This window comes from Xiphophorus maculatus, chromosome 21, assembly GCF_002775205.1.
Source record: "Xiphophorus maculatus strain JP 163 A chromosome 21, X_maculatus-5.0-male, whole genome shotgun sequence".
Lineage (NCBI taxonomy): Eukaryota > Metazoa > Chordata > Actinopteri > Cyprinodontiformes > Poeciliidae > Xiphophorus > Xiphophorus maculatus.
In genome coordinates, this window is record NC_036463.1 from 13,215,952 (window position 1) to 13,236,051 (window position 20,100).

General features: G+C 40.1%; 1 protein-coding gene across 2 annotated transcripts in view; it reads left to right on the plus strand.

Moving 5' to 3' along the window:
- Positions 1–13,675, plus strand: part of sema5a (semaphorin 5A) — a 147,661-nt gene extending 133,986 nt beyond the window's left edge. Inside the window, exons 17-23 of one of the 2 annotated variants that reach the window (XR_002751996.1) lie at positions 3–212; positions 3,444–3,614; positions 3,815–3,970; positions 6,670–6,714; positions 7,961–8,172; positions 10,848–11,089; positions 12,236–12,320. Coding sequence is in view for 1 of the 2 variants with exons in the window: in XM_023326557.1 (XP_023182325.1) it covers positions 3–212; positions 3,444–3,614; positions 3,815–3,970; positions 6,670–6,714; positions 7,961–8,172; positions 12,236–12,355 (914 nt within the window). In the remaining variant the exon portion in view is untranslated. Of the gene's footprint in view, positions 1–2; positions 213–3,443; positions 3,615–3,814; positions 3,971–6,669; positions 6,715–7,960; positions 8,173–10,847; positions 11,090–12,235 lie in introns of both variants that reach the window. The other variant, XM_023326557.1, reaches the window with a different exon arrangement.
- Positions 13,676–20,100: the final 6,425 nt, after the last annotated feature.

A 20,100-nucleotide genomic window follows, 5' to 3' on the forward strand; every position in this document is an offset into this window, starting at 1 on the left:
AGGTGAAGTTCTTCGTCTGGGGAGAATCTCTGGCCACACTGTGAATGGTGGCTGGTCCTCCTGGAGCTCCTGGTCTCAGTGTAGCAGAGACTGCAGCCGAGGCATTCGGAGCAGAAAGAGGACCTGCAGCAGCCCAGAGCCGCGGTATGGAGGTCAGACCTGCCTGGGCCCGGCGCAGGAGTTTCAGGAGTGTAACATCACACCCTGTCCAGGTAGGACATTTTCAAATATTAAGCACAACGCCTTGGAAAAGTGTTCAAATTAACTTTTCTTTTTTTATCATACTATATTCAGAATCACTTAGTAGCACAATATTGGGCATTGGGAGGAAAATGATAAAAAAAATTATACATTGTTTTACTGTTTTTTTACGCATAAAAATCATTTTATGGCTGCATTATTTGTGTTGATGCCCTGCTAGAAGATGAATCGCTATCCCATGTCAAGTCTCTTTTTTGTATCAAAGTGATAATGAAATTGCTTCATCTGAAGAAAATTTATTTGAAAATGGCCTAGTCAAGTCCAGAACTACTGTACATCTGTATTGACCTAAAGAAATGGACAAGAAATGTGTTGATTATCGAACAGATTTGGAAAACCTTTTACAATACAGAGTGGGCAAATACTTTCAAGCCAGTACACTGTGATGCTAATCGACTCTTACTGACACTGGATCTTTTTTTTTAGTTGTATTAGATTACAGAGAGACCTAGTAGACACTTTGGAAACAATGCATTTCTTTACTTCCTTTTCACAATGTTGCACTAAAAAATTGTGAAAAACGTTCAAAGCATCACTATATTTATTCAGATCACTTTGTGCATTTATTGCTCAATTAGCTTTAACATCTGAGAGGCACATTGCTTAGAATAAAAAAAATCCAAGCAGGCATAGAGAGAGCAGAAGATTCACAAAGATAAGAACAATTACAAGAGCAGTAGTCAATAAAATGGCAAATTATCTTTTCACTCTTGCAGATAAAAAAAAACACAGACCTCCCACTGCAATGAAGCTACATGTTCTTTCTTCTTCTTGATTAATGGATAGAGAACAGTGACAGATGACCTGCAGAATCATTAAAACCCACAGAAGAAATCAGATGCAGATAAAAGGTGTGACGGAGACCTCGATTTAGACCAAGAATCAAGGAGACAATCCCTCTGGCTCTCTTGTATGTAATTACTATTGCTGTGTAATTATGTTGCCAGCCATGGGAAGACCTTATTCTGTTGTGAAAAGCCCCAAGACAATGTATTTTCAACAGTCATCTGACAGAAGAAGAAGAGGGGAAGCTTTCTAATTAAAAGAATACCCTCTCTGACGAGGGAAGTAAGCTGTCTGAATGAAAATCCAGTACTTAGTTTGGCATTAAGCCCACCTGGTGTTCAGCACGGCCACTGAAGAGGCAAGTGTAATGTTGTCTCAAATTATTATCAATCAAGCGTTGTGAAGAGAAGCGGGTTCGATCGGTTGCTGTTTTATCCTCCCTACCCCTCAATCAATCTGTCTTTATGACTTGTTCCAGGTTGTGAGCAAACAAAACAAACACTATCCTGAAAGTCCATCAGCATCGCAATAATTAATTCGGTAAAACTCACCCCAGCATCTTGAGTTTGTATTTCATGAAGTAAGCTGTTGTCAGGTTGTGAGGAAGATTTGGGGTAGATCAAAGAGCGGTTCATCCGCGCAGACTGTACCGCTCCGGGGGAGTGAAAGGACACATGAACATGCTTTGATTTTCTTCTGTTCAGCGTCTCTACCTTAATACAAGCATTATACCTATTCTTGGATGTTGACTATAATGATACCACAGTTACGGTGTGTTGATGAACAACTCCATGCTCCCGTCCCCCAAAGGGGCCAGCTTAACCCAGCTCGGATAGCAATGAATACTAATGTGTACTCAATTAGCACCCCTCTGAAAGTGAGATATTATTTTGAGGCTGGCAGGCTGTGCTGGTAGACCAATTGTAAACCTCCCATGGCTAATCCACATCTTTTTTTAATTTTTTTTTTATGTGTTAGTTTGCTGTGCAAGAGAAGGCAAAGAAAAGGTGCCATGCCTTCTGTCCATCCGCTCTGGAAACAAATGAATCCGTGTTTTAACTGCGTCTGCTTCTCCGATGAGGCGATACATCATCGAGGGCTAAGAATCGACTTCTGTGTCACTCTGCAATAGAGAAATTACACTGAGGTGACAAAAAGCTTCGGCAACTTCAATTACCCATTTAGTTCCGCCAGCCATCCTTGAGTCTTTAAAAGGAGTTGAGACGAGTGTTTTAGGTTGCTACAATGAAGGGAGGTGTTAAACAAATGATTGGGATGGGATATTTACCTCTGTTGAGGCTCATGTGAAAGCTTTCCACATATTTCTGCTCCCTTTTCTCTTTATTTCTACCTACTTGACTCGCGTAAATGCACGTTTGTCTGCATGTCTGGGTGTCATCGATATAAACATATGTCTACACAGGAATGTGCTTCTGGATACTTGTCTTTGCTAATGACTTGGAAGACTTTGTAGGCTGGAAACTGCTTTAAAGGTGACGCAATACCTACACTTTCTGAATATAAAGCATTCAACTAAAGAGTTTGCATACACTCATCATTGGCGTAAGAAATTTTATATTAGTTCTGGGCTTTTAATGATGTTTTTTTATTATTATTTTTGGGCGGAGGGCTTAGGGGTGTTATGGATATGCAGCATGCTTTTTAAAAGCAAGAGTTTAGTCAACAGGATTATGGATTCATTTAATCCCAAAAGAGTGCAATTTGCAAATATGAGCTCAAATATTTATTTAAATTATACACTCCACTAATTTAATGTGCTGCAGCCATTACACCTGGACCATTAACAAGGTCCTGGCCGTAATGGCTATTTGATCACTCTTCTTATTAGGCGTGGAAGAGTTGATTTAAATATGCTGAGGATCCTGCTTTCAAGCACAGTACAGCTAGACATGGAATTGTAAAGCATTTGGAAGGAGTCTCCTATCTTCTTTAACTCATCCACTTTGTGCAATAAACCCCAGGTATGATAAAAGAGGTCACCATTGCACTTCTTGAATGGCCCCGATGTTAGCCCTGTCAAAGATGGATGGACTGGACCTGGAAGCTTAGAAGGTTTGTGGTTGGAAACCAAGCAATTTTAAATTTAATTTAAACTTCATGATTTTTCAGAGCAACATAACAGCAGTCCAATATCATGCCAGGACCTTGACAATGACAACATATTTGTGCCTATGAACGGAACCAAAATCAATTTACTTAGTTTCCCCTCTTGCTGGTCAAAATAGCTAGGTCTGAAAAATCAAATGGTCTGAAAATTACTTACTAAAATTGTCTGTTTCCTCCTGTTCTGTATTCATTACCAAAGGGAAACCTATTCATTTGAGTAAATCACTCAATCTTTCAGCGTTAAGCATTTATAAAACCTCTGGTTTCAGTGGATGGCAGTTGGTCCTGCTGGTCATCATGGTCTAAGTGCTCTGTGACTTGTGGAGGAGGACACTACATGAGGACGAGGACCTGCAGCAACCCTCCACCAGCCTACGGAGGAGACATCTGCCTGGGACTGCACACCGAGGAAGCACTTTGCAACACACAGGCTTGTCCAGGTAAACACAAACATTTCCACCTCTAAGTGAAAAACTTGAGAGAGCTCTGACGCAGGCAGCGCTCCGTCTATTGTTTTTCTTTCATTTTTCTCAGCCTCTCGAAGGGCGTTCATGCATCACTAATATACACAAAGTTATTCAGTGCGGTGCAGACTCACACTCAGCAGGCTGTGAGACACGCTGCCATTGCTGTTTTCTAGAGAGCTGGTCCAGCTGGTCTGAGTGGTCCCACTGTGACTCCAGCGGCGCCCAGCTGCGAGTCCGTCACTGCGATGTTCTTTTCCCCACTGGAAACCAGTGCTCAGGAAACAGCAGCGAGACCAGACCCTGCTCCCCTGACTCCAACTTTATACCAGGTGATGACACACACATACTCGGATACACTCCGTCTGGCACTTTGTGATGTCACTTATGCATGATTTAACACTCATCCTGGGGAGTGCAAGGAGCGCACTCACCACTAGCACAGTGGTAATTCAGTTTGTTTTCAAGAATCCTGTGATAATTAAGTGCATTATTGATTTCTCGAAGGGAGGCTGTAGCATGTTAGAGGTCAGGTTGAGAGACAGTTCAGCCTTTTGGGTTGAATTAGAAACATTCTGAAGAACAACTCCCGAGTCTATGTTGTGATTGCATTGTGGGTGAGCTCTGCTGTTTTAGTACCGCAATGAAAGCTCTATTTTTTCTAAAACCGAAGAAATTATTCTTTGATTATGTTGCTACACGTAAAAGAAGAAGTTTTACTGTTTCCATGACAGACTTACCTTTGTTGCTTATTGAGTGGGAGACTTTCTAGTTTTGTCGTTATCATAAATTTAGAGTTACTCTAAAGTTGGTGTAAAAAGCAAGGATAGATGGAGAAAGGAGTGCAGGAAGAAAGCAAGTCCTTACTGTTAACAAACTGACCCTGGAGGAAGATTTATACAGTAAATAAAGCAAAACCTTAGAAGATTAGATTCAGTTTCTTTCTGCAGAAGGCAAATGCATTTCAGCTCTCTTCGTAACTCACATCATGCCAGAGAGACTTTGTTAGTACACTTTTAATGGTGGACATCGTCACACGATATGAATGATTTTGGTATCAAGCACCATCCCACTGCAATGAGTGAAAAGTGGTCGGGATGATAAGATTGAAAGAGGGATGAGAAGAATGAAAATGAGACCTAAAACGGGACGAAAAGGATGCGTCAAATGAAATTGAGTCATGTATGAGGATGACGAGTGGGATGAAAAAATAGAGGGATGAGGAAGTTGAAAAGCATAAAAATAGAATGTCAAGTGGGACCGGAGGAGAAAAGAGGAAATGAAGATGGGTGAGAAAATTTGGAAGATGAGATAAGGAAGACAGGGAGGCCTTATTGGCCTTGTTCCCAAGCATAGTAACACATTAATTACTTTTAGGTGTTAGAATGTTTACTTTGAGCCCCATTTTGTTAGTTACATGTAGTGGAAAATGTTACATTTAGTTATTCACTCCATTAAATGAGTGAGTGTGTTACTGGGCAACTACGAAAGGATTTAGGCTTTAGATAAAACCTCTTTTCTGCACCAGAAATCTTGATATTTTAGAAGAAGTAATTATTTTAATGGCGTCATTTACACAGAAGAGCAGTTGACCTCTTTGAAGAAGCAATAGTTGGCACACGATCTGAGTAGTACAAAGCATAAAAAGATGTAAGTAATTGTCATTCACTGAGGAACAGAAGAGCATATTTTTCCTTCAGCCCAATTTTCTTATATCTAAACTGCAGCTTTCTCTGTGAGCTTATTTTTAATCTGTTTCATCTCATAGTTTCAGCTTTGTGTCCAGGTTCAGTAAAATTTGATTCTAAAACATAATCATTTATTGATGCTCACAACAGAGTTTGATGAAAAAAAAAATAATCATTCACTTTTTTTAAAGCTGAATGTTAAATTGGTGTAGATATTTTCTAGTTCAGAGGCAGCTTTTCACAGTCGGGTCTCTTTATTATTGCAAATATACTTTTGCTAGGCAAAATCTGTGGGATCCCCCTGCTGCCGGCCCAATCACGATCGACAATGCAGAAACGGATTCCAACTGGCAGCTGAGAGCAAACCTGCTGTCCATGAAACCATCTTGTTTTTCTTTTCATCAGGACTTCGAGGCTTTTAATTTTCACGAGACAAACTGAGTGATTTACATATCCTTTTCTGCTTTCCTAATGTCTTAGTGTGGCTTGGTTACAGGTGGCTGGAGCCACACACCAGCAATAAATGTTAATCGTCCACAGAGTAAATGTAAAACCGAGCAACTTTTTCTGTTTGATAAATCTATATTGGCTGCTTATGACAAAGAGCGGGACAAGTTAAGGAACATAATCAAATTTAATCATGACGATAAGCTCCATTATATACTGCACACACCCTCCTGTCTTTCTCACACTGTTAGTATTGACATTGGCTCATGCAGGCATCTCCTTATTGACAGTCAGTAATGCTAGACACAGAAAAGAATTGATCTCTGCATCTCTACTAAACAAGGGTCATCAAAGCTCCTGCTTTCAAGACAGCATGCTTGAGCTTCACATAATGCAACTGAGACACCAAATTATTGAAAAGCGATGGGGTGGTTTTGTTTTTTTTTGCTTAAATATTTTTGCTGTAATTCGAGTAAAACAAACTTTAGATGAGGAAAGTAATTATGCGACAGAACAAACATTTAACTGAACCCCATATTTGTAACCTTTCTGTATTAATTAAATAGGATATAATGCTCATTAGGAAATTCTACAGAATTACCAATCTACATTTTATAACCCCATTCATTCCTTTTTATGGGTAAGGTAGTCCATTAGGGTTCATTACCAATGTTCTGTACTTCATTTCCTTCTAATGGGAACTGATACTTTCATAAACCACTCGAGGTGCCACAGCCCTGATTAGCTTTCGAAGTTTTAACGATTTTCTGCGTCCTATTCAACACATTTTCATGCTTACCTTCGGGAGAACAAGCTGTTAGTGACAAAAACAAGGGTGTGTAGAGGTGTTGTTGGTGCTAACGCTGCTGCTTTGTTGCTTTCCTCTTCTCCTTTAGAAGTCTCCATCGCACGCTCCAGTCAGGAGGAGAGGCGCTGTGGAGGTAATTCTCATCTATATGTGAGTCTGAAAGACAGAAAGAAGAAGAAAGGGTATAGCATCTGGCGTCTCACATATTCTCTGCAAAAAGAAAGTCTCCATCTTGCAGAGCTTTGTTCAAGTTTTTGAGAAATGTGTTTTGTAAAGGCTTGCTTTATGACCTTTTTTGCCCTTTGGTGTGCATTCTCCCATTGCCTTATTTTTTTAGGAAAGCTACAGTAAGTGTATCATCTATATGCAGTGTACATCTGTTTTACTTGGCTTGCAGGATGCGCTGCACAGCTGCTGCATGTAGAGTGAATTTTATTGGACTGGTTAAGCCCTCGCAAACATCAAAAATTGCCCAATTTTGAATTTGTACTTTTCATCTCTGCACGATTTTGAATGCAACCTCTAAAGACAGGAACCAAAATCTCACACTGTCTCAGATGTTAAACATAATGTTAAAAAGAGTCAAAGACTTGATCCAGACTAGTGCAGTGGTTCTCAAATGGGGGTACGCGTACCCCTGGGGGTACGTGGAGGTACTGCAGGGGGTACGTGAAGCTTTTCAAAATATCTTTAAAAAATCAGTAGGCTCCTCATAATAAGTCTTGGGAAAAATTATTTTGTAAAAAGTTCGATAAAATATAAATGTGTCTTCATGCACTGAATTTTATATTCAGTATTTAGTTTCAATATCCTTTAAAATAAAACGGACCCCCCCACCAAGTTAGTTTGACCCACGGACCCAGGGCACTCGTCAATGACCTGTCGTTATCATGATTACACTGTAACTATGGAGACGTGACTAAAGCGTAGCAGCAATGCTGCTGAAAGTACAGATAAAGTGAAAAAGAAGGCAAAACCAGAGCTGACAAAGTACATAATGTACATGGAAAAGTATGTTTTAATGGGATTTACGTCCACGATCTCTGTACCTCTTTTTTATTCCAAAAATGTTTTGCCCGTGTCAGGGGGTACTTGACTAAAAATATATTTTTAAGGGGGTACATCACTGAAAAAAGTTTGAGAACCACTGACCTAGTGTATAAAGAGTTGACCTTAACTCAGTTTGTGTCGACGGGTTCACTATCATGAATACAATTTCAAAAAGAGGAAAAGGAAGTTATAAATATTAATAGCCCCTTTTTAAGCAGGTTTTATTGTAGAAGTGCCACTTATTACATCAATAACTATTTCAGTGGATGAATTATTTCACAACAACCCATTTTAGCCTCATGCTTATGCCTCCCTATTCCGCCTTTCAGATTTCAACCTTTTCCACATGATCGCAGTGGGTCTCAGCAGCTCCATTCTTGGTTGCCTGGTCACGCTGCTCGTCTACTCCTACTGCCAGCGCTACCAGCAGCAGTCCCACGACGCCACCGTCATACACCCCATCTCCGCTGCCCCGCTCAATACCAGCATCACCAACCACATCAACAAACTGGACAAGTACGACACCGTGGAAGCCATCAAGGTCTGTAGACAGACACGCTCTTGGTTCACCCTGGGTCACAATATGACAAATGTTCACATATGCAGAGGAAAAGATCAGTTTGGTCTAATCAGTGAATGTTAAACACCCCCTTTGAGTCATTGAGCAGTGCCTCTGCTGCCAGTGTCAGCTGTGATTAAATACTCTACTTACTGACTGTCACTGTCTCACCCCCTCCTGTCACTTGCTGACACTCTCTGCTAACGTAACAGGTAGGCAGTGGTGCGTTCATCTTCTCTACGTCTGTCTCGGTGTGTGAATCTGTTCTGTTCCTGGAGTGCTACACTGCTTTCCCTTAGAATCCTAACGCAATTAGCTATATGATATTAAATATAATCAGCAAAGGTGCCCTGTGGCTAGATCAGCTTTTTGGGTTATGATTGCATCCTAAAGTGCAGATAGTCAGATGTATCAGGGCCAGTTAGAGTGGTCCAGCTCGACTCCTGGCACAAATAGCCTCTTATCCACTGACACATTCAGGCTGTTTGGCCAGAAATGGGCTGGTGATTAGTGCTTCTCCACAGGCACTCCATGCTCAAGCTAGGGCTTTATCTGTGATACAGGAGTGAAGTGTCTCAGTTTTTACCCATAAAACTGGTCTTAGAGGCAATGGATCTTGTCAAACTTTTGCCAATTAAACAAATGCTTTCTTGACCAACTAAAACAGAAAAAGAACGCATAATTAAATATGTTTTTTTCAAATCACAAAGACGTAAGAAAATACATTTTAAAATTACCTAACGATGTGTGCTTTATATTAGACCACACTGACTTCCCTAAAGTGAACGGTTTAGGGTGTAAGAGTAACGGGTTTAAGAGACACTGAGGTGCCAAGTATTTTAAGACAAAAAGTCATTTTTAAATCCTAAAAAGAACTGGGAGCCAGTGGAAAGAGGCTAGTTAAAAGTCAAGCAGCTACATTTTGGTTTAACTGTAAACATGTAATGGACGTGTGGTTAACACCAGCAAATAGCACATTACAGAAGCCTAGTCAATTTGGGATACAAGCAAGAAGCACACATTTAAAGAAAATGTAAAGTAGACAGAAGGACCTAGGAACATTTTGTAGGTCTTTGCTTTTGTCCAAACATGGTGATTTCCCCACACCTTCAAAAACGAGGAAAAATTCCCTTGGCTAAACAGGCAATTTTATTCAGGTTTTTATTATTGTTGACTTTATTCTGTTTTTTTTTTTGTTTTTTTTTTTTTAATTAACATACCATCTCACACATTACTTGAGACCTTAAACTCACAGAGGAAGTCATGAGTATCAGCGACATCAACTAGGTAAATACTTTGATCTCTGTTTGCAACAGTGCTTCCCGTATAGGAAAATGTTTTGTAGCCTTGTTAAAGCCTGCGCAGTTCCTTTGGCTCGGAGCAAACTTCTGTGAATATAATTTCTTCAAGGGTTTGGAGACGGAGTTCATCTGTCATGCAATTAGAGTCAGATGTATCAAAAATAATTCAGTTAGTGCAGTTGCAGATAGCGGCAGATATGAGTGTAGACAGTCAGTGTGAAGATGCAAAGGGAGCTGTATGACAGGTGAGCAATGAGTCATTTTCCAACAGCACATTTTGCCTCCAACTCTCAATCAGAGAGCCTAAACAACCTTATGTTGCGGTGAAGTTTCAACTAATAAGTATGAAACACCATTATATGCACCCTTTTAGCTATTATGCAAGTAAATGATGAACAGAAGATGTAGTTTTAGTTTTTCATTCAAGTTGTGTTGCTCATCATTTATCTGCACAAAAAGTTAAACACCCTTCATTGAGGTTTGCTGGAGGATTTAACTGCATTTTACAGCACTTTGAAAGAGAATGTGGCCGCATACAGATTTCTTCTGGTTTTGTTAATACTGAACAAAGCTGGGCTGAGTAAAGACTGCATGAAGTTAAGTGACAATTTCATATATTAAGGGAAGACCAATCTGGCTCACTATGAAAAAGTTATTTCCCCGTAAACCTAATGACTGGTTTTGCCACCTTTAGTGGTGACAATTCCTGTCACTTGTTTGTGATAACTGGCACTGTGTCTTTGCAAAAGTCTTGGACTTTTCAAGATTTAGTTTGGTGACTTTGCTTTTGTATTCTTTTTACTCTATGGTAGTTATCTTCACCATTGGATACCCATATTGCCCTGTCTCTTCCTGATTCTTGAATTATGAACCTCAATCTTTACTGTCCTCCTGGATGACTTGTCTCTGAGCTCTTGGTGCAAGAAATTTACTTTTGAACCTTTTTTACTCTAATAGACAACTTTGTTTCTCATCAGATCTTGAATTTCTTAATATTGTTGTATAATATGTTCCTCGTATACATTTTTAATCTACTTTATGATGTCAGAGAGGTTCTACTTAAGTTTACTTTAGACTTTGTGATTTTTCAGGCCCTATTTGTGGCAAGTAAAATCAGCTTTGAGAAAACATGGTCGCATGTTCACAGTTAATTCATATTTTATCAAGGTTTCGATGAGGTAAAACATTTATGTGTTCCAGAGTAACAAAAACAGAAGACATTTCTAACAAGGATACTTTGTCACAGTATTGTATGTATAGTTAATTTTTCAAGGCTCCTATTAAGTGAGATATGGTATTTGCTTTCTTTTTTTTTTTTTTGAGGATGACTCTTGCCCGTTCCTTTCCTTCCTGCAGCCAGATGTGTCGGTACTCTTGCCTCTGGACGACCCTGCCATGCACCAGCCTCTCTCTGCTAACATGGGGGTGTCTATGCGTGGACTGGAGATTTTCTACTAACCAACCTCAACAACATCCCGCTTCTTGACTCCCCACTCCAAAACCCCGACAACTCTTTGACCCCCCTCATCCAGTACTACTTCCTGTTCCCAAACGAGTCCTGCCCTTGCACTTCCTGTGGCACTTCCTGTGTGTGGCAGGTTGGGAGTACAGCACTCTAGTTTCTCTTTTTCTGCTCAGACCTCCTTTCATCCTTCCATCATGGCTGCCTCCCTTCTCTCTCCCAGCTTGCGAGAAGGCAGTGTATCCCTCCCCTTTTTGTGCTTACATTTGCATGTCTTTTTTTGTTTGTCCTTCATGTTATGCTGTATTTTTAATTGATCATTTAATTCGATGGGTTGAAAAGGAAATATTGTAGTAATGTTGGCTTATTACCTTCCTCTGTTACCTCTCTATCACTAACGGCACATTACCATTCAGGCAAATTGTGTGTGCTGTACCAAAAACTCCAACTTAATCATTCTTAAGCCTATTATAATATGCTTAAAGGAAGAGGACACAGTAGATGATGATGCAAGCAAGCATTGCTGCACAGCTGTTTAAAGGCAACCAACTGGACACCTGCAGAGATACATAACCATCTTTGGGGCTGCAGGAGAGCTGATTGCTTTCCCTTTGTCTGCAAATCACATAACGGGAACGCAGCAAAATATGAGTTTTTTTGCTCAGCACACTTGTCGGAAACATCCATCAGCTGTAAATGCAGCATCATCAAGTGTTCAATTACGCCGCCCCAGGGGACTCCCATCACACTTCCCACTACAACAGACTGCATATGAACTCATCTATTTGCCAAATTGTTGTACTGAGCAGCACATCAGAGGCTTGTTCCATGTTTACTGTGTCATGCAGGGACAGACAAGATGCCCCCGCCCGTCCCAATAGTTCTTCCTGATTGTTTAACAGAAATGTGACTCGCCTTTGATCGATTTTTATGGCTTTGATTGTCCTGGAGGACCGACAATCCGAGGGCCATAAAAACCGCTGATGCTGGGTATTAGAGATGACAGAGGTGGACATTCGGATGTGCATCAAAATAATTTAGCCCTGTGGTGACTTCTCATTTTTCCAGCCTGTTTGCAAATGCTCTGACCTTGCTCTGTGAAATGTATGTTCCATTCACTGAGCAGTCTCCCATTGATTTATGTTGCTCCTTTGGATTTACTTTTACCTTGCCATCTGGGCTGAATAATCACTTGATCCATATGTTGTGAAAAAAATGCCCATACTGATTGCTTTTCATTTCTCCTCTCCATCTATTTTTTTGTTCTTTTCTTTATTTGCAGGGCTTCAACAAAAACAATCTGATTCTGGAGGAAAGGAATAAATACTTCAACCCACAGCTTGCCGGGAAGACTTATACCAATGCGTATTTCTCCGACCTCAACACCTATGATGACTATTAACCCCAGACTTTTATAGCGGAGATCATTACCCTGTTGTCCATTTTGACCACTTCCCCTTTTGTTGTGCTTTGTATTGAGATTTGTAACACCTTATGTGGGATACTCCCACGGTGACACGCGGTGGCAGCTGGTATGTAACGAAAACACAAACACTGGTGTTGCCAAAAGAGGGAAATGCCCACTTTCTCTCAGGTGCCTTGGGGTACACTTGGAAAAACCTGAACTCGCCAAGAGAAATGGACAATTGGATCTCCAATGCTGCGGATATTTTGGGGAGTGACATCCAATCTAATGTTTATTTCCTGATGCCCCTAAGACAGACCTGTATTTGTAACAATGGGAAATGACCACAAATTTCTTTGCATGACTTCATCTGATGTGTTTGCTCTGCTGTTCCGTTGCAATTTGCATGATGGATCACATTCCAGGGTTCCAGAGACAGTTTGATGCTGTTATTGGTTATGGGATTCGCATCAGAAGTCCTAAAACAAATAGTCTGTAGGAATGACCGGTGGTTTTTACCACTCGCTACAACGGTAATGCCCTACCTGACAGTTGGAACAATGTCCAACTCCAGTCGTAGATTCAGGATGTAGATATTTGATGTCTGTGGTCAACATTGGTTATGTTATTGTTTTATTTTTATTTTTAATTTTTTTGCTTTATTTCTTTTCAGTAGCTACAAAAAAGTACAAGTTATACATATATATTAAAAAATTCCCTTTTTTTATGTTTTTGTACAGAAAATTACGTTTGATGCCTATGTCTAGATTTTCTATGCATTTACTCATTGTTTCAAGTGTGTAGAGTTCATCTTTTAAAAAGAAAAACAACATTGTGTCCACATTTTGGCAATTATTTGGGAGTACTCATAGCAGGTTGCCTCAATTTACCATTGCCATAGTACTTTTTATAAATATTTTGTAAAAGAATAAGAAAAAAAACATTGTTTTTGAATTTTGATAGTGTTCACTATTTTGTTGACTTCTGAGTCATGAATATGTGTTTGTGAAAGCAGAATGTTATTGGCATTAACTATACAGATGGAGCATACATAGCAAGTACTGTTTCTCTGATTCTCAGCTTCAGTGCTACCCATGTACCGTAACTTGTTTTTGTTTGTTCTTTTTTATCTATTTTATTTCTTTTTGTTCAGTTGCAACTAACTCTTTCTACATGTTTGCTTGTGTTTTTGTGCATAAATTAAAACAGCTTCCTACAAAACTTGTCTACAGTGACTGACAGATTCAACAGTCTGTACTCCTTTTTGTAAAGCTTTGCTGGAAAATTATCTAATAAATGTTTATTTTCATTTAGGTGAAGATACCGTCTTTGAAGATAGTGCCCTAAAACTTGCACTATCAACTTTGGATTCTCATAGTTCCTTGCAAAAATATTCCTGCCTTTTAAACTTTCGTCATGCACAGCCACAAACTGTGGCTTTTATGTGACAGACCAACGCAAACTCAACCCTAACTCAAATAGCACAGGCTCAGCTTTATCAGATAGAGTGGTCTGAACATGTTGTTTTTCACATTTTGCCACAGATTTTCAATTGGATTTGGATCTGGACCTTCCACCAGGCCATTCTTTTCCATAAATGCCATATTTGTGAACTGCACTGCTATGAGTTGTCTTGTCAGCACATTCTTCCACCAGAACTACCATGAGTTCCTTGGCTGTTTTTTTTGTGAGTAATGATTTCCTTGCCCATTCTGTCAGGTTAAGTGGACAATTACATCTTCATAGGTTTGCCATATCCTTTTCACTTTCAGATGATGGAGAAATAAACTAATCCTGCAAATAAACGAATTCACACTTTTATCCCTGATCTCTCTGGGGTATTCCTAGATGTGAACAGTGTTGTGGTTCACTAGTGGTCTGTAGCCAACCACTGAAGCCTTCAGCTCTATTTATTCTGAAATTAAATTACACACAGATAACTCTATTTACTAATTGACTTCTGGAGGCAATTAGTTGCCCTGGATTTGACTTGTATCAGAGTAATAGTATTCTAAATACAAGTTTTACTTTTAAACAGATGAAGGATGATCCTCCAATGCTTCTGCAATGCACATAATGTTGTGGACAGTTTAACGTTCAAAACCATAACATGATCAAACCCACCACTTCATAAATCATCCGAATTCGGAGTAAAACGACCCCCGTCCACCTTCCTCTAAAGAGGATGTCAGGAGACGTTACCGTGACAAATGGACACAACCGCTATGGAAGGATACCTGAAGGGTACAAATAGTGCAAGGCAGCATGGTAATAGTGTTAGGGGTGCTGTCTGAAGTCCGAACACCGATCTGTATGGCAGGGTGTAATACCCCACACTGTGCTGCTCTCCATCAACCTTCAACCCGACATCCCATCTGTGTGCAGAGGGTAATGGAGGGCTGTTATTAATCACCCCGCTGTTTGGTTGCTCTGACTTCAAAGAATTAATCTCTTTGCCCTAACTTCACCCCCACTAAGCGAGTGTTGCACCAAAAGACACACAGGATGTTGACTGTGGTAAAGGCTGGACAGTAGGTCAAGCGGCGGGCGTGTGTGTGTGCTGGGCAATTATTGTGCTAAAGGTTATGCATGCGGTTCTGAATACGAGTTCTTCCACTACATTTGTACGCTCTGTGTGCACATTAAGACACTTGCATTTCAATACCGATTGAGTCAACGTTAGACAGAATGCTCAGTAGCAAATGTTCAGTTTATTTTGCTGACACAATGCCAAATTTCTTACCCGAGTAGAGCTGAAATGTCCCTTCACATTTTCATCTCTTGATGAATTTGGCAGTGACATGAGGTATGCAGCTCTCCATCAGTCAGAAACGGCTCATTCCACCTTTACTGCAAGGTCAAGGATGATGTCTGACTTTTCTAAAGAGGCGTTAGGGGACCGCTAAAGTTCACAGACAAAGGTCACCCAGAGCGTGTATCTGTCAGATAAACTGTACGTGTGAGTGCTTGCATGGACCTCAACAAGTGTTACGAGATGGACCTCATTTTGTACTGTAAGTACGTGGTAGACTTAAAAATGGACATGTTGACCTTTGGCTCATAACAGACTGCTGAATTTGAGTTTTGCAATACTCAGACTCAACCTTTTCTTATTTTTTACTCTTTTTACTCCGTAAAAATTCATTTGAAGAACTACAGAACAAAGTGTGGCTGCTGGTCCGACTTCCCCTTTGCAAATTTGTTCTAGCACAGTTTTTATCACCCAACTTTTACGTAAGCTAAAACTTACGTAAAAGGGATTTAGAGGAATTTAAGAAAACATGTTCATATATAAATAATTACCAGTTGAGAGTTGCACAGACTCATAATCATATTTCAGAATCAGTTTCATTCAGCAAGTTTGTGCACACAAACAAGGAGATTTATTTTGGTTCCGATTTTCTCTCAAAATATTTTATAATTAAGTATATAAGTATTGTTGGGACACAATGTTGCATTAGAGCAAATATGCACTGTATCGATTTGGGCATTCCTGGTCATCAGCAGGACAGTCTGGGGAAATGAGCTGTCCCTGTGGTAGCTGTTTTTTGTTTTTGTTTTTTGTGCAAATAGCACTGAATAGTGCTGACCTGAAGTTAAAAGTTTAAACAGTCTGTGTCCAGGCAGGAGTCTGAGGAGTGGAGGGTGGTTGGCGCATGTGGAGCTTTTGTGTCAAACTGAGATGTGGATGAGTTAGTGGGAGGTAAGAACAGCTGCTTTTCAAACCTGCAGTAGAAGCTGTTTAGGTTGTCTGCCAGATGAGAATTCTGCTTACGGTCGGGGATGTAGTGGTGTTTTTCAGACCAATCCAAACTAATGTCAGGTCATCTGCTGAACTGCTAGGGGGATTTTGGCTCCATTTAGCTGCCCTGATTGCCAAAGTCAGTTTGTTTTTTGCCCACTTATACATGGCCTACCAGTACACCTAGTCTGTGTCTTCTGTAATTCCCATCGAGAACCATCAAATTGCCAACCAAGATCTCAGTAAAATTGGGGAAAAATTGAGAAAAAGATGCCTTGAGAGGACTGGCTGATCTCCAGATTTTGGTGGCAAAGGACAGAATAAACACTCAAAGTATAAGAGAGAAAAGTACAGAGACTGCTAGCTGTGGCACCATCTTTGATATCTGATAAGATACATTTGTTAAATAGAAAATGAATAAATCTAAATCAGGAGGAAAAAATACTCACTTTTTCTTTTCTGTTTTCCCAATATGGAAACATTCATTTGACTTTCTCTAATAAGTAATAAAACGGGTGTGGTTTCAGATGATTACACATGCTGTGTCATCAACCACAGAAGTGCTTCTGTTTTTTCTAAATGTTCCAAACTTTAAAAATGATTACGTTTTCTACCTTTCATATATATGAGACTTAAATGTGCATCTGTAGTAAATGAATGTTAACAAATATTAACCTGAGCAGTCTAGAGTCTTGAACAATCCTTAAACAATTCTCAAACTCTTCACACCCTCAGTACATTAAGTTGTGTGTTGATTCATGCTTACTAACACACATTGACATTAACTTATTAACACAAGCTGAATTAACTTATTAACTACAGTATAAGTGAACTTATCACTATCACAACTGCTGGCATCTCCGCATACTCAATCCAAACTGACGCACTGAAAATCATGTGGCAGAAAAAGCTATGAAAAAAAGATTCCTTTAAATAACTTTTTTTTCTGAGTCATTTAAGAGCCTGTGTTAATTGGCAGCCTGTACAGAGAGCTCTGAGTGGCAAACAAGGTGAGTGAGTGAGATCGTTTCTGTCAGGCAGGTAACAGAGCGTGAACATCTCATTAAACACCTCCTTTTTTCCCTTGTGGAAGAGTGTGCTTTAGGCTGTTCTTTCACCACCTCCCCCAGTGGGGTGACCATTCTGTGACTGCTGCAAACTTAACAGGTTTAACTATACACTTAGCCTAAAAGTATATACACAGATAGAAAGTAAGTAATTGCGAGAGGCATTTAGTTACTGGGGAGAAAATTTAGCTGTTGGAATACATTTTGAAATCAGAGCTAGGAGTGGTTTTAGAGGGAAATACCACTTGGGAGCGTACGCTAATGCTTTTCATTCCTTTGAATCTAGAGGAATGATGGAAGTGTTCATGAGCTGTGGGGATTTTTGCACAGTCAAAAAGTGGTAGTGATTTCAAATGTCACTCATGAATCCTTTAATGTGGAGAAGGTCACAATTATCACCAAAAGGTGGTTTATCCAGAACAATTTTGTGAAAGCCATAATATTGCAATATATTCCAAAAGAATCTCTCTGGAGACCCAGGAAGTTTAATTTTATTTCTGTTATAAGATCAAAAATCAAGTGAGACAGCAGATATGCCCCATCGAGTATTAGCACCACCCGACTACCCCCCGCCCTCCTCCATCCCCACTCCGTAAGTGTGATTTTCCTTGCTGTGCTTGTAGTTTTGGAGCAAACATTCCCTAATGCTGCTTCATTTCATTTCAAATAAGCATTACTATGTTCTAAAATGAAAAGCAGCCCTAATTGCCGGAGTGCACAAGCTGCCATGCTTAAGGAAGTGGAGTTTGTGTTTCATCGGATACTTCATAGAAAATTGTTTGTTTTTTTCCGGGCGGGATTTTTTTTGCAACTGATGCTACAAGCCCCGTGTTGTTTTGATGCACCTCTCCAACTGTCAGAAAAGCACAGCAGTGTGTTCCGTGTTTCCGGCGCTTTGGCTTTTTTTCCTTCAGTCCCCACAGAAGGAAGCACGACTTCCAGCAGTGTTCGTTCAGCCAGATATGTGGGGGCTGATAGGAAGCTGGCACGCCACTTCACTCATGCCAGACTGAGCAATGAATGTCACAGTGGGCTCTAACGCCAGCTTGGAGATGCCACCAGAGATTCCTCCCCAGGACATCTGGAGTCCCAGGTGCCCGTCGTTGTGGATCCAGGTCTCAGCTTCAGGAAGCCAAGAGTCCTAAAGAATGCCAAAATCCTGGCAGCACCGGCCAAGTCCTCCAAAGCTTATCAGCTCCACCACAGCCTTTTATGGGCCTATTCACCTCAATCAAAGCTGTTATTAAGGTAACGGGCCAAGATGGCGGATATTGCTGTGCTCCAATTACCCACCACGTCTCCTCCATCTTCCCCTGCCAGCTTCCCAACAAGCTCTGATTCTCCTCTCCGCGCCCAGCTGCTCTGGCTTCGTTCCACTTCCTCTGTATCAGCACACAGGGAGACCTTTCACAACAGAGGGGTTCTGTCAGTGCTAGATTCACTGACGAGGGCTATTGATGACTGCCACGGCCCTGAATTTGGGCTTATCAGCAGCGCAAAGGTGTCTCTTTCAATGTCCAGAGTTGCTGATTTTCAATGAATTGTCACCTTGTTGCCAGACCCCCACCGAGCTCTTGGTTCTTTTTCCACCATAGTAATAAATCCTAAAAATTCTCTGTCTGTATTGGTAACACGTATTTCTAAAGCGTTTATTGCTGTTTGCTACAAGGATAAATAGCTGCAAAGGTTTTGCTTGTTGCAGTATATTGGAGCTTTTCATTTGTTAGATGTCTAAAAAAGACAATAAGTGCTATTTTACTTACTAGTTTGGGATTTTATGATGGTCATTCTTCAGCCCCTCAGGCAGCAAAACATTTTTACTGTGGAAATTCCTATGCTGAATCTTAAACAGTACTCTAAAGCAGTGTTACAGAATAAAGTTCAACAAACCTAATGCAAGTTAAAGCTCCACTAGAAAATAACACAAAAAAAATGAGAACAGAACCACAAAGCACTAATGCCATAATCCCTCTTCAAATATGTTATTGCATTATGCTCAGTCATCAAAAAAAGAATGCTGTCCCACAAGCCCTGAGGATAAATCATCAAGATTATATGACAAGTCTTTTTTACCGAGACAATATGGATCATGTCCTAAATATACATTTACATATATTTTTTGGAGATACCTCGTCTGTGAAAACTCATTTAGGGCATTAGCGTACTCGCTGTGATCCATTTTGCTCCGTTTTGAATCAGGAAAATTCACTTTCTGACCCCCATCTGAATTCCGCGCGTCATCCGGGTCACATCTCTGCAACCCAGCAATATTGGCATGCAAGTGTTAATTCCTTGTGCCATTTTTTGTTATCTCTTTCTATTTTTTTCCACCAGACTTTAAGTTCTGTTGATGGGAAGACCAGCCTTTTCTTTACTCCACTGTTGAATTGACATTCAGAAATTATTTTATAATCCTTTGTATAACCACTTGGCTTATTCTTACTAGATGAAGTGTACAGTGGGAAGCTGTAATTACAACAACACCCTGCATATTGGTATTTTAATAAAACTCGGATTAAAGACCAAATGTTTTGTCATGGAATTCCTTTTAATGACAGGAAACAGGAGGAACATCCAAATTATCGTCTGGGATAGATTGCACTTCAACTATGCAAGCAATACCGTGTCAGACAAACAAACCTTGATAATCAGTCAAACTAAATCTAAAGTGCCAAATTCAGATGTAAGATGGGATTTTGATATCATCAGGAGATGGTCATCTTCTAGATTTGTACACAGCTCTGAAGGTTTTTAGACCTGTTGAGATAAAGAGAACCCAAGTCAACATCATACCTAATAAGACACAGGTTAACTAAGCTGTAAAAGAGAGATTACAGAGCAACTTCATCTTTGAAATCAGGTTTTTCACTCAGAAAGACTGTTTTTATTTCAGCAAGCATAATTCTACACTCTTAAAATAAAACCCTTTTGTT